Genomic DNA, 13,354 nt, shown 5'->3' with positions numbered 1-13,354 from the left:
CATGTCAGCCCTGATGTTTGACTTTCCTGCACTGAACAAATAGAACACTTTCCAATTTTTCACAAGCCAATTTTCTGTTGTTTCAGTGAATTGAAGTACCTCACACAGGATCACAAAGTATTCCCAAACTGGCTTCATGTAACCTAAAGGAATGTGTCTACTGTGTGTAAGGAAGAGGATCATCCCATTTCAGTGGCAGAAAGTTGTTTGGCTCACACACTGCAGCTAGTGAAACCTGAGTCTTGGCTTATTCCAGATTATTCCAGCTTTGTCACCATATAATTTTAAGATTATAATGGCAATGCATGTAAAATGTCAAAGAGGTCTCATAATATGGCCCCACTGCCCTTCAAGCCCATCTAAATTGAGATTATTGGGTGCCTACTTCTCCTTCCCCATGCTTGCTGTTATACAAGCACTGAAGCCACAAGTATGATGTGAACAGATTCAGGGAAATGAATCAGCTAAAAAAAGAAATACTACTGAACAAATTATTTATTCCTCCCCCACCTTAAAAAAAGATTTTTTAGCTGTCTCAGTACCCTGGCAGAGAAATGGGTAAAAATGTAGAGCTGCAGTAAGCACAGTGAACAATTTCTTGCCAGGTTGTATTGCAGAATTAGCTCACTATGGTGTCAGATTAGACAGATGTCAGTGAAGGGGATGCAGCAGGAGGGACAGAAAAGTTAGGAAAAGCTGAGACAAAACAGTGGCCTCTCTTCTGGTGGCATTACTGGTTTAGCTGTAATGTGAACTGTGCCTTTAGTGATTATTACACAGCAAGTTACAAACCTCATTCTCCTTTTTCATTTTCCTTCTCTCAAGAGCATGATACTCTGATGATGATACTTGGAGATTTTCAGTAACAGAATGCTCCATTTTGTTAATTTTCAGCATGGATATGTAATCCCTTCCTTCAAAGACTCAAAAATGTAATTATATTCAAGCTTGATATTTTGTGTGCAAATAAGATCACTCATGTAAAGCCACCATCAATTTCCCATTAATCAGAAAGTATGTAATTATGATTAAACCCCTAAGCAAATATAAATCAGTAAAATAAAAATAAATCACAAGGTTATTAATAATTTCTCTTGCCCTGTGAACTGTACAAATGCATGCAAAAATATCTCACAGAAGTCTCATGAAAGAGGAAATATTATTCCTCTACAGATGAGTGTGATATATCACACAGAAGCCTTTGTTAAAGTGGAAATTAGACTTCAGAAATCTGGCACACATTTTTTTGTTCTAGACTGGCCATGACGTCTCTTTGTTGCATCTGAGGTGCAGTTTTAATTTCCTCTGTGATTTAGATTTCTCACCAAATGTGAAGAAAGTTTTCCCTGATTTGTTTTATCAAAATTGCAATCAAAGACATTCTAAAAAGGGGAAGGTATGTGGAAAAGATGAAATGAATGTATTTTTCAAAAGACAAAAAGTGTAAAGGAAAATAAAAGTATATGAAATTGGAAAATAATAAGGCAAAAAAATAACAGATGCAATCAATGATGCCCTACCCGTTAAAAATATGCTGAATGAGAGGATGAGCTGTCTTCATATACACATCCTGATTGGTACATGACTCCCCAAAGACTTCATCAAAATAAAAAACATGCTGAAAAAGAAATATGATCTTTACATGAAAATGAATGTTTCACTTCCCCTTCACCCCCATTCAAACTTGCCAGTGACTTCATATGGCTTTGGATCAGGTACAAAATGATCTAGCACATTTACCATGCAGCATGACATATGCAGGAACACATCTTATGACTAACCGAGACTAAGAGTAGGGAAAAAAAACCACAAAGGGAAGAAAAGATGCCTTAATTTCCCATCGTTCTGAAGCAGAACATACCACAGCCTTCTGACAAGGAAAAAAAAAAAAAAAAAGGAGCTAATTAAAGGAAACCTATTCTTGAAATGAATCAGCCTGCAGATGTACAGTAAGACTGTAACAGTAAAAAGAACTCAGAGTCAATTCTTGACTCCCTCAAAATTAGTCTTCAGTTGTGATTAACTGTCACTTCTGCAGACTTAAAACTTTTTGCACCAAAGACAGAAGCTATTCCTAAGCAAAGCTGGATTGTATTATCTCAGAAGGGGGCAAGAAAACCCAAAACTTCCCACACCCCAGATCTAACCCAAAGCAGCAGGGTCTCTGAAAACACTGCAACAGAGTAGGTTAAGAATAGTGTTTGCAGGGACAGTCATAAACATCCCATTTTCAAAGGAGCCTCCATGGACTGGTGTTTAATATTCTAATAAATTCAGTGCAATGCAAATTAAGGTGGTAGATTTCTAAGACTCAGAATCATTTCAGCAATGCACAAAGCAACCACACTAGCCCACAGCTGGTTAAACTAGGGAGTCTCAGCAGCTACGCTCAGCTCAGAGGGCACATGTGCTCTGTGATGGGCCTGTAGTTTGGGTCCCTTGGCTGTGGAGCTGGAATATGTCCCACCACCTCCCATTTGCTTTGTACTCCTTGCTGTGCTTTCTACAGGAGCCAGAGATGGAGGCAGGTGAGTAACCAGACTTGGAAGCAGAGTTCTCCTGAGTCCTATAGAAGAGACACAGCCTGTACCATGGCATACTTGTGTTTGGACTGTACTGACTGATAGATTTCATTTGTCTGTACCAACATAACAAAATCAATTCACAGTTATTTCAGCACTGAGACACTAAGGTTATAAGCACTTCACGAATGCCAAATATAGGTAGTCAGATGGACGGAGCGGGGTGGAGTTGCTGCATATGTCGCACCGTAAAAGGTGGTACATGAACCAGGCCCAAGAGAGCCGCAAACTGAATTTTACTGGATACTCCAAACAGTTGTTCCTAGGACCCAGACTGTAAAAATAACACCCAGTACAGTGAGAATGGCTTGCTGCTCTCTAGAAATCAGTTCTGTTGCTGGTGCTGTCAGTCAAAAGTGAGAATGTGAACTATGACTGCACAAGATATTTGGGATTAAGAAACAAAGACCAAAAGGGAACTTAATTTTCAAAAGCATTTGAGAACAAAGGAAGGGAGGGGGATGACAGTGTATGTGATTCATTGAAACAGACCTACAGCGCTGAAATATTAAAAAGGGAACTCCTCACTGAAGTACCCTGGAAAGCTATCAGGAGACTCTGCAGGAGGCAATTCTCCTGCAGCAACAGCACGTAGCAAAGGGTTTTATTTTGCCATGTGCTAAGAAAGCTGCAAGAGACATGCTTTTGAGGCTTAAAATTCTGGGCTCATGTTTTCTACCGCAGGCTGGCGTAAGTCAGAAGCAATTCAAATACAGTTATGCTGAGCTCACAAAAAGCCCACCACCTATTTCAGTCTCTTGGAGTGAATGGAGGCAGCCCTTTTCTGTTTCCCCTCATGGAAACTCCAAGCACAATTTGCTTTATCCCACCCATACAATGTGACTGGCCCATAAACACAACTTTCAAGTGACGCATGTTACCTGCAAAATATATTGTGTGAGATCAACTGCCTCCTTCTTTTCATGAAGAAGCAGGGTTTCTTTATCTTTCACTGTAATGATATTAACCTCTCCACGTCGCTCCTCTCTCAGGCCTAGAGGACGTTTTCGGACACACACTCTGATTTTTTCACTCTCTGTCCATGGAGTCTCTTTCTCAGAAGTACTGGATCTACAACAATAGTGTACATTTACATTTTTAAATCAGGTTACTACAGAATCTAGAATATGCATAAATTTGTTAGCTTTATCAGATAAATGTTTCTGTCTGTAATGGTTTAGCAATAAAAACCCAAAACATGTCTAATCATTACACAGTGAAGTTTCTGCTGTTTTTTCCTAAATAGACCGATGCCTTTTACACACTTCTGTTAAAAGAATAGTTGTGTTAATACAGCTACATTCCTGAACTTGTTGCTGGACTGGCATATTTTCGGTTGCCCACAAACATATGATTGAAGCTGGCATAGTATGCAAGTTAATGAAATATAATCTTACTGAAATGATTTGCAGTCACGATTAGTCAATAATGTACAGATGAAAGTATGGACAGATCTTGAAAATGAGAGGGTATAATATTTAGTAGGTTTTCCTCTTATACTGACTTTAATTCTTCCTATTATAGACTGTCAAAGAGGTTACAAATAAATGATTCAAACCAGGAAACAAGACAGTACCACCATGTTTCTAGTCAGCTCAAAGAAAATTTGAAATACTGATCTCGTCACTGTCTCCTCTTTTGTCTTTTCTCAGAAAAAATTATGTCGTTTCAGACCACAGGCAAAATTGTGCTGTTGTTTTGGCAAGTCTACTCTAGTTCCCTTCCAGACACCTGAGAAACATCAGGTCATTTTATGTTTCATTGATTAACCCAATGTGTAAATCATTTTGTGATGCAGCATAGAGAATATGCTTGAATTCAATCAAAATGTATTAATTCCACCTTTCCCATTTTCAAGCTGTCTTCAGCCAAATACATAATGATTTTCAGCCTGGATTTGAATGTCAATTTTTGAGAAAAAAAAATTTTAATGAAGCTCCAACTTGCCCAAAAGTAGTGTTTCTGCCATGCTGTCCAAATGCCCTTCCACAATCTCTTAATGTAGCAACTGAAAACTAACATATACTAGTTGTCTAATAATTAAAACAAATCCACAAGTTACTCAATATCTCATTACAACTACAAGCTTGTAGCATCATTGCTGTTGTGCTGCATGATTCCCCAGAAGCATATGGTATGCAGATAAAAATCTCAAGATGCAGTCTTCAAAGAATACACACAAGTAATCTTTACTTGTAACTGGAGTTGCTTTAATTTTAGCATAGCCTTCCCATGCAGACCAGGATCAGGCCCTGCATTTAGATGGAAAATTCTTTCCGCTGAAAAGAAAGGCAACAATACTTGAAATAAGATGCTTCGTAAGCTAGTGTGAGCTTATGGATATCACTAGGCACCAAATGTTGTCCAACAAATGATCAGAGGCTCTGAAGTTCAATTCTCATGTCAGAGGCTGGATTTCCTGACCTACATAAAGACCCTCTCGTGCTCTAAGAGGTCGAAGGAGGAAGGACTGATTGCAAGATTTGGAGAAAGTAAAAACTGAAGACTTGGGGGCTCAGTTTATGAGCAAAAAGACGTAAATTCTTCCTAGTACAGAGGCACATTTAGCTGAATACGTTTTGTATGGGAAGAGAATGCATTTTAATTCTATATGGTGAACCTGAAGTTTAGATCTTCTGTTAACCTTTCTTAAATAGAAATTGTATTTTATAACAAAATATATTTTTTTTATTATTAGAAAAAAACAAAAATCTTGACACAAATCATTAGAAATCTGATTAGACAATAGGTCAGAAGAATCACTATGCCCTGTTGGCTACTGCCAAAATCAAGCCATTTGCTGTGGGCAAGTGAAAAATATATTTAAACATAGTAAAAGACCTCTTTGTCTTTCTGCCATTTGAAATCATGCCAGTGTTTTCCCATGTTTCTCATAGACAAGACTAGATTAGCCTTCACAGTGGTCAGATCACAAGGTGACATGGGAATGGATGGATTCAGCAAAGGAGTTAGGCACTTGCAAAAGAGGAGTCACAAACCCAAGTGTCAGCAGACGGGCCCAAGCCTGGAATGTGTAACACATACTCTGTGGTCAAAACAGGAGAAAGAGAAACTCAAGCATGTCAGGAGGAGGATGCCGAAAGCCCAGAAGATGAACCATAATGCTAGGCACAGAAGAATGTGCTTAGAAATGAACAAGAAAAGAAAGTGAGGACAATGGAGAACATGGCTCTGTCACAGGATTAAAAATCCTGAACCCCTCTAGCTGAGCCATTAGGTTATATTTCACTGTTTTTTACTTGCCAGCACTATGAATCCTGCCCTTTTAGTTGTCCCTTGGCTAACTTCTAGAGAAGACAGAGAATGTGCTAAGATGTCAATATATGTAGGGTGTTAGTGCACTTCTCTGGAAGGTGGGTAGGATTTTTTTTCCAGCAAAGGGGAGTTATAAATCTCTGTCTTGCATTTCACAGTTTAAGTGCTCTAACTGCTATGTCACCTTAGTATTTTCCCACTGTGGCAACAGCATCTATCCCTCCAGGTTATATGAATGCTCAATGAGAGTTGTAACTGACACCCTGACTCCATGGATCCTCCTATATAACAAATCTTTCCTCACAGCCTTCCCAGATCAAGCCCCAACCTCATACAGCTACCTCTCTTCGCTGCATTTAAAAACAGAGCTGCCATGACTGCATTGAAATGAGCTTGATACTGGTAGTATGACTGCAGAGGGGCACGTACTCTGCTGCTGAATCAGGAAAAAATATTTTGTACTTTAAACATGTTGCCAGGGTAGACTTACCAGTGGTTCAAGATAACCATAGCTCCTCTTTTACTAAACACTGAGAAAAGTATGAAAGTTACAGGTCATGTGCTTGGGGAGCAGTTGAAAGGCATCCCTATCACCATCACGTCTATATCCCATCCCAGTCATATTCAGTTTCTTTTTAAAGCTCCAGCTAAGAATTTTTTTTATAAAAAATTAAGCCATCACTGTGTATAACTTTTTTACCAGGGAAGGAAAATGAGCCAAAACATGAAAACGCCAAAGCCTTATATTCAGAAAGACAATAAAGACTATTCTTAGGCAACCTTGGTGAGTAGCAGCTGGTGAAATTCAGCTGATTCCTTCTACCAGACTTGGAGAGTTTTAAGTGCTTATTAATATCCCTCTTCTCTTTAAGATTTTGCATTGCTCTGTACTGGTAGGAGTGCTTATTTGGAGGTGATGAACACAGATTCTCCTCCACAACGAAGAAAGAATTAACGTGAGATATAGCAAACTAAAGGTGACTGATTATTACCTGATGCAGGAATGAGGTAGTCCATAATTATACCCTGAAATATGAGTTATTCTTTGTATGATAGGAGCTTCAGAATCCCCCAGGAAAGGAGCAATATCATCAGAAACTGTTGGACAGCTCAGGCCCTTTTTTGTGCATACTCCAGAAGTATTTAGGTCTCTTCTAGTTGATCTGATCAGCTCTGAATCATGTGGTTGAATGTGTCCCAACATTTCCCCTACACTGTTCTTCTCTTCATTGGTACTGGGATCAGATGAACCATATGATTCAGATTCAGAGTCTTTAACCGTTCCATCCTTTTCTTCGAAGAAGGACTCAAAACGCAGCTGTCTACAGGGACCTGATCTAGTCACCTGAGGCTGAATGAAAAGGCCACTTGTTTGAAAATCTTGCTTGTTTAAGTCTGCAATGTCTTCCTCTTGCATAATTTTGATTATTCTAATGAGCTGAAAGAGTCGTTTGCGGTCATTCATGTCATGGACCCCCAGTTTGGTATAATCTTTCATGGAAACTTTTGCAAGCTCATCAATCTTCTGAAGACCGAAGGCAGCAAAATGGGGATAGTATTTTTCAAGTTCTGCCTCACAAAGGCATTCATAAAGGCATGATGCCATCTTCAAGCTAAAGTCTACAAGAAAGCAAACAAAATAAATATTAGAGCCATATGAAACATAACATTTGACAAAGTTACTAATGAAGAAACTACAATTCTTGATGCCATTACCTGCAGTTAGGCTAGAAGATTGTTTAACTCCAAGTTTACAAGACACTAGACTGCTAAACACTACAGAATATAACAATAGCAACAATTAACTAAACATGAAACAAATATTTTAGAATTATAGACAATACACAATAATGTGTAAGAAATGCCCAAGGCAGTGTTACTTACTGCTGCGGAGTTCCTACATGCCTGATGTCTACTTGATGAATGCCACAGCTACTGAAACCCTGTCCTCAAGCTACAGAATGTAAAATGCCTAATTTTAGACACTCAATTTAATATCAGAGCATGTGGTCTAGTGTGGTTCAGCTATCCCTGGTTAACTAACCAAAGAAGAAGAAATTGCATTTGTCCTCACCTCAAGCTGAATAAAGACCATTCAGCTTATACATGTACTACAGCAAAGTTCTAGTTTTGTCACGTATCTGTCTCTTGTATGTCGTGAATCTTGTGCACATTTCTAAGTGTTTCTGACAGAATAACCAAAACATTCTGCGAAATATGAAATACAGAATTTCTCTGAATCTTTATATGCCACTGGAACACCATACTTGCATTCTTGGGAAACCAAAAAAGAAATATGCATCACTGAAAGGTATGCCAAAAAACCCTCAACTCTTTCACTCATGTCTCCCTAGCAATGCATTGTGCAGCTGTCTGTATCCAGATGGATTAATATCTGCAGATATTTTTACTTGTTCCATAAAATGGAAAAATGATAGCACTTCAAGTATCTGTTGCCCACTGCCTTCTTATATCTTTGTTCAGTCTAGGACCTTAGCAAATACAGCTCTTATTCATGGCTGGAGGCTACAATAACATTCAACAAATCCAAGTTATTTAAGACTAAGTTTTTCCCTCTGTAATTCAGGGTAAATTCTTTGACAGGATTTTCACACATCTCTACAATAGCACTGTATAAGAAAATAAGGTCACCAAATATCACACCCAAATATGATTCCGTATCATCAGTTAACATATTATGTGGAAATAATAACAACAAAACTGTAATAAAGATTATATTAAAATGCTGATTGTATATTACATAAGAGGCCAAAAGGGACAGTAGAGGACATCTAAAATGACTTAGAAGCTAGATCTAAACTGTAGACAGCTCAAAGTACTGAGAATCTGTTAAAGATTCAAACAATTCAGATTTCTTTTGTCTGTTCTCACTCTTTACCCTAGATTACACCTAGATCTTTATATATGCTTGTTAAATACAGTGGCCAAAGACCAGTGCAAGAACTAATCTGGTGTTAACCTCTGTTTGAATTATAATGTTGAACACAGGAGAGAGAAGGGAGGATAAAAAGAAAAAAATAAAATGGAGACACTTCCCAAAACAAGAACAGCAGACAAGGGGAGAGAACCGAGAACTTTAAGATCAAAGTTCTAATTAAAAATTAAACAAAATATATTTAAATACCTAGAAATGACTGTAGAGACAGGTTTCCATTGTTTGGTGCAACAGGGGACTAGGATTCTCAAAATATGGGAAACTCAAGTAATATAGGTACTGCAGAATATACAACAAGGTTAGTAGTGAGACATGTAAGCAGCTCTGCATAGCTTATTGGCTGAGGTTCTGTGCCATGAGAAAGCAACTAAATGGCTTCTTAATGAGAGCTGGCCCAGGAAGTAATATAATTGCTTCTGCTTCCCCAGATAAAATAAATCTTACTGGATTTAAGTGATTTCAGGAGATAACTCGAGTGTCTCTCCATCCATGGCACAGCAATTTCACAACATCAGAAAATAATGGGGTAACAAATTAATTAACCATAGAAAAATATTAAGCAATCAGCATTGTGATGAGTTGCAGTATTTTCTGATTACTTTAAAACTCAAGAGTGGACAATTTTCTAAAAGATTTGGTCTGGTTCATAAATGAGAGAACTCAGAGGAAATTGCAGTTGTCATTGAAACCCCTCTAGCCTTTTAATCAGAGATGCTCTAAAAGAAAGGGGTGCCTTTTTTTCTCATTAAAAGAATACTTTAATTCATCGAACACTGTAGAGTCCTTTGTGTCTAAAGAAACTATTTCTAAAACAGATAAAAATTCTTCAAAATACCTTGGCTTTGTAAAGAAATGAGTATTGGTAGGTTTTCCAAGAATCCTAAATTGTTAATGCCATCTACTGGCAAAAAAAAGGTAAGACACTTTTTCACAATAAATAACAGCCGTGATTCCCTCAGTTATTGTCAGGATCTAATTTTGTTTGTTCACCTAAGAGAACATTTGTGTTCTAAGGCAGAAAAATATACCATTCTTCAGTGTGCTAGTTTTATATCCAAGCCCAGGTCTTGTTCCCTGCAAAGCTATGGGTGGCCTCACTGAAAACAGTATTGAGACAAAAGCCTAAGACTTCTTAAAATAGTTGGATATAACGTATTTTGAGAAAGAAGTGTGTTAGTATGGAGGTATGATTCTCCATGAGCACTCAGTTATAAGGTCAGTCTCAGGACTAAGAAAAACTTCTCAGTCAATCTCTATGACAACATCACTTGTAATTCTTCGCTGTTCAGTGGTTGCCCTTCTCATTTTAGCTGGTAGAAAGACTCAGCTTCGCTTTGAAATTTTCACCTTCTTCTCACACAAGGGACCTGCTTTGCCACTGACAAAAAGATGCTGAAGCTGGTCAGTAAAACAGTGAAGTCAAAAAAGTTCAGAGCATCTTTACTTACTAATACATGTGCTAGCAGTGAGGGAGAAACAGTGGTGATGTACCTTACTGCTGGAACATGTGAGATATCTGAACAAGGGAAAGCACAGAATAAGATCAGAGTTTGTCACCCCAGAACTCCTCCTTTGTTTCAGTAACAGAGGGGTTTTACCGGTCATAAAGATGGAGAAAAAAAGAAAAGTCAGGCATAAATAGTAGAAATAAGTGGTTACATTTTACATATTCTGAGGGAAATCAACTTACCACAGAATTATGATCTAGGAGCTGATCCTTCATTTTAAAATGCTTTTAATTATTAATTAGCTCTTACACAGATCTTTTCATTCTCAGTGCACTTTTCAGAGTGGATAAAAGGCTGGCCTTCGAAGATACTCAGTGTCCGTTACTATGAATAAAATAAATCACATAAAATCTCTACATAGACTATTTTAAGAATGAAGCAGCCTTAGACCACTATACTTTGATCCTCATTGACCTCTGATATAGTAAAGATCTCAGTGCATCGTTCACCTGAATAACGTTCGCCTGGTTCGCCTGATAACATGCCCTGTTATCCCCCTGTAGCTCACGCATATTTACCTAACAATTTTAGCTGACTTTCACTGATACTCCTGAGCATGACCACTGAGACATGACACAAGTATCACTATATTCATAATTTAAACTAGAGAAATTATGTCAAAGTGAAGAAATCTTTTGTGGCACTCTACAAATGCAAACCACACATGTAATTCTGCAAATTAAAGATAAGATAATAATATATAATAATAAGATAATCATACTGAATCATGAACTCTGGTCTGATCATCAAATAATTTTATCACGCACAATTTTCAAGGGTATCTGATAAACATAGCAATTGTTAATCAGTGTACAAAACCTAAATAGTACCTCATTTTCCTTGGTATTGGGTAAACAATTTGGCTTTACAACTACTTCATAAAAACAAAAGTTAAGAACTTATAAAATCTGTAAATGCATGTAGCAGGTAGGTATGTTTCCTCTCCTGACCACAACTACAGCAGTGTATTGTACATATTACTTGTAACCACATCACCCCAAACAGCGCAGGCTCTGCTCGTGCTAAAGTGTCTGCTGGTTTTTGAAGTGTTGAAGCGGAAGACCAGAACAAAACCTAACTCATGTCATCAGTCATCTATCTTTATTTCTTATTCATCTGAATATTAAGCTCTTTTTTAACTCTAATCCAAAGTCAAATCTGACTTAGCTCTCCAGAAGTCAATGGATAATTTGCTCTTCCAGAGCATCACACAGAATGCTCTACCTTTAATCATTCTGACCCCATTCCTTAGAAACTAGGGTATTCCTGTGAAGAACGGGATTAGGGTATGGTTGTACTTTTATAAACACGAGCTCCATAGTAAAAGATAATCTGTATTGTAACACGAGGTCATCATTTCAGTTTAATGCAGTAGGTAGGGATCTATGAAACAGTGTTTGAGGTTGCAGCAGATCCCTGTGTAAGCTCATAGGATTACACTATACAACTCCATGTGCACGTACGCAACACAGTACTAATGTTCTGCTACTTGTCGGAACAAGTGTTGTAGCAGCCTGTTTTGAAGGAACAAAGCTGACTACTAGCAACAGATAAACAGTTTTGGTATAGTAAAACTAATTGGAGAGGAGGGAATACTTCTAATGTTAAATGACTATTTTACTGTTGGACCATGATGAAGATCTCCTTGCAGCAACACTCCCTACTTCCTTTCCTACTGACATACCTAACACAGAGTTGGTTATTAAAACTAGTCTGCTCTTTGAAACAGACTTGAAAACAACTAAACGTTGGGGGGTTTTTGTTTTCCAACAGAGTAATTTCAATTGGCAAGAGACCGCTATTTTTTATAATCAGCCCTTCATGCTAAGTATAGTTTGGTGACCTCAGCAGAAGAGACTCCGTCCTACAGCTGATCCCCGACAACTGCTTAAAACAACAGCTGCATGGAAATGGGAAGTGTCTAATATTCAACCACACGCTAAGAAAATAATCTGAGTTATATTGGGATGCTGATTATTTGAAAATTGTGCCTGAGCTTCTCCTGCCAGTAAGATTTACCAAATGGCTTTCAAAATTTATTTTATAATTGTATCAAAACAAACTGTGGTGCATCTGGAGTTACACTGTGTGACTGAGAGGAGGCATGGTTACTGAATTTAGCCCCATTGGGATTTATAGCTTCTCTCACTGAATTTAGTCCCAGACTGAGGAACTGTATAGCTTCACCCCCTGGATGAAGGGATGCAGGGCTGAGACAGGGGCCTCGCACCCCCCTGCCAGGCCCCTCCCGCAGCGGCCGGCTCGCCCTTGAGTTCCGCTGTGTGTGGGCTCTCCTCCCACACTTCCCTGCGCTTATCCACCTCGGTTTTTTTCCTCTCTGCCCCGCACAGTCCAGAGTCGGGCGGGGCGCAAAGGAGAGGGCGGCCCAGCAGACCCCACCGCAGCCAGCTCGGGCTCCGCGAACGGGACAGGGCTGAGGGAAGCCACGGCGCTGCCCCAGCGCGCCCGGGGAGGGTGACGGCCCCTGGGACAACTCGCTCCCTCCCTCAGCACGGCCGTCCCCTTCACCTCACGGCAGACACCGCCCGCCATCCGCCGCGCCTCCCCACTCACCTGCCGCGGCGCCGTTCGGCAGCAGCGACTAGGCCGCGTCTCTATAGCAACAACGCTTTTCCCGCTTCAAACGCTCGCGCGCACCGCCGCACCGCAGCCAGCGAATCGAAGGAGGGAGAGGCGCGGACGGGGCGTGTCTCGGCGCGGAGAAACCAATCCGAGGTCTCCGCGGCCGGAGGAGGCGGAGACTAGGGGAAGGCGGGCGGCGGAGGGAGGACGGAACGCCAGAGGAGGGGCTACAGCCCGTGCTTGTGCGCTGTGATTGGCTGAGGCTCTGTTCAGTCGTGCGCCACGCCCCGCCTACTCCCCTGTCCGGAAGCGAAGGTGAGGGCGGGGGGCGAGGGCGGCTGCGCCGGGGGTGGCCTGGGCTCTGCGCCGCCCTGCCCGGCTCCCCCAGTGTCTCGGCGTGCCTCGGGGCTGTCCCGCTGCCGCGGCAACGCCCGGAGGGGCTCCAGGCC

The 13,354-nt window shown here is 40.1% G+C and overlaps 2 protein-coding genes across 2 annotated transcripts in view; one reads left to right on the top strand and one right to left on the bottom strand.

The window, feature by feature from the left end:
- Positions 1–12,976, bottom strand: part of KIF24 (kinesin family member 24) — a 32,119-nt gene extending 19,143 nt beyond the window's left edge. The window contains exons 1-4 of the mRNA XM_026865596.1: positions 12,897–12,976; positions 6,851–7,478; positions 3,464–3,653; positions 1,521–1,618 (exon numbers count right to left, since the gene is read on the bottom strand). Of these exons, the coding sequence (XP_026721397.1) occupies positions 1,521–1,618; positions 3,464–3,653; positions 6,851–7,464 (902 nt within the window). The 5' untranslated portion in view covers positions 7,465–7,478; positions 12,897–12,976. The remainder of the gene's footprint in view (positions 1–1,520; positions 1,619–3,463; positions 3,654–6,850; positions 7,479–12,896) is intronic.
- A 123-nt stretch (positions 12,977–13,099) lies between these two features.
- NUDT2 (nudix hydrolase 2) overlaps positions 13,100–13,354 on the top strand; it is a 9,033-nt gene continuing 8,778 nt past the window's right edge. Inside the window, exon 1 of the mRNA XM_026865599.1 lies at positions 13,100–13,220. The gene's annotated coding sequence lies outside the window, so the exon portion shown is untranslated. The remainder of the gene's footprint in view (positions 13,221–13,354) is intronic.

The sequence above is a fragment of the Athene cunicularia genome (genome assembly GCF_003259725.1).
Source record: "Athene cunicularia isolate RWA chromosome Z unlocalized genomic scaffold, athCun1 chrZ_part1, whole genome shotgun sequence".
In the NCBI taxonomy this organism is placed as follows: Eukaryota; Metazoa; Chordata; class Aves; order Strigiformes; family Strigidae; genus Athene; species Athene cunicularia.
The sequence above is the reverse complement of the archived record's forward strand: the minus strand, read 5'-3'. Positions and strand labels throughout refer to the sequence as shown.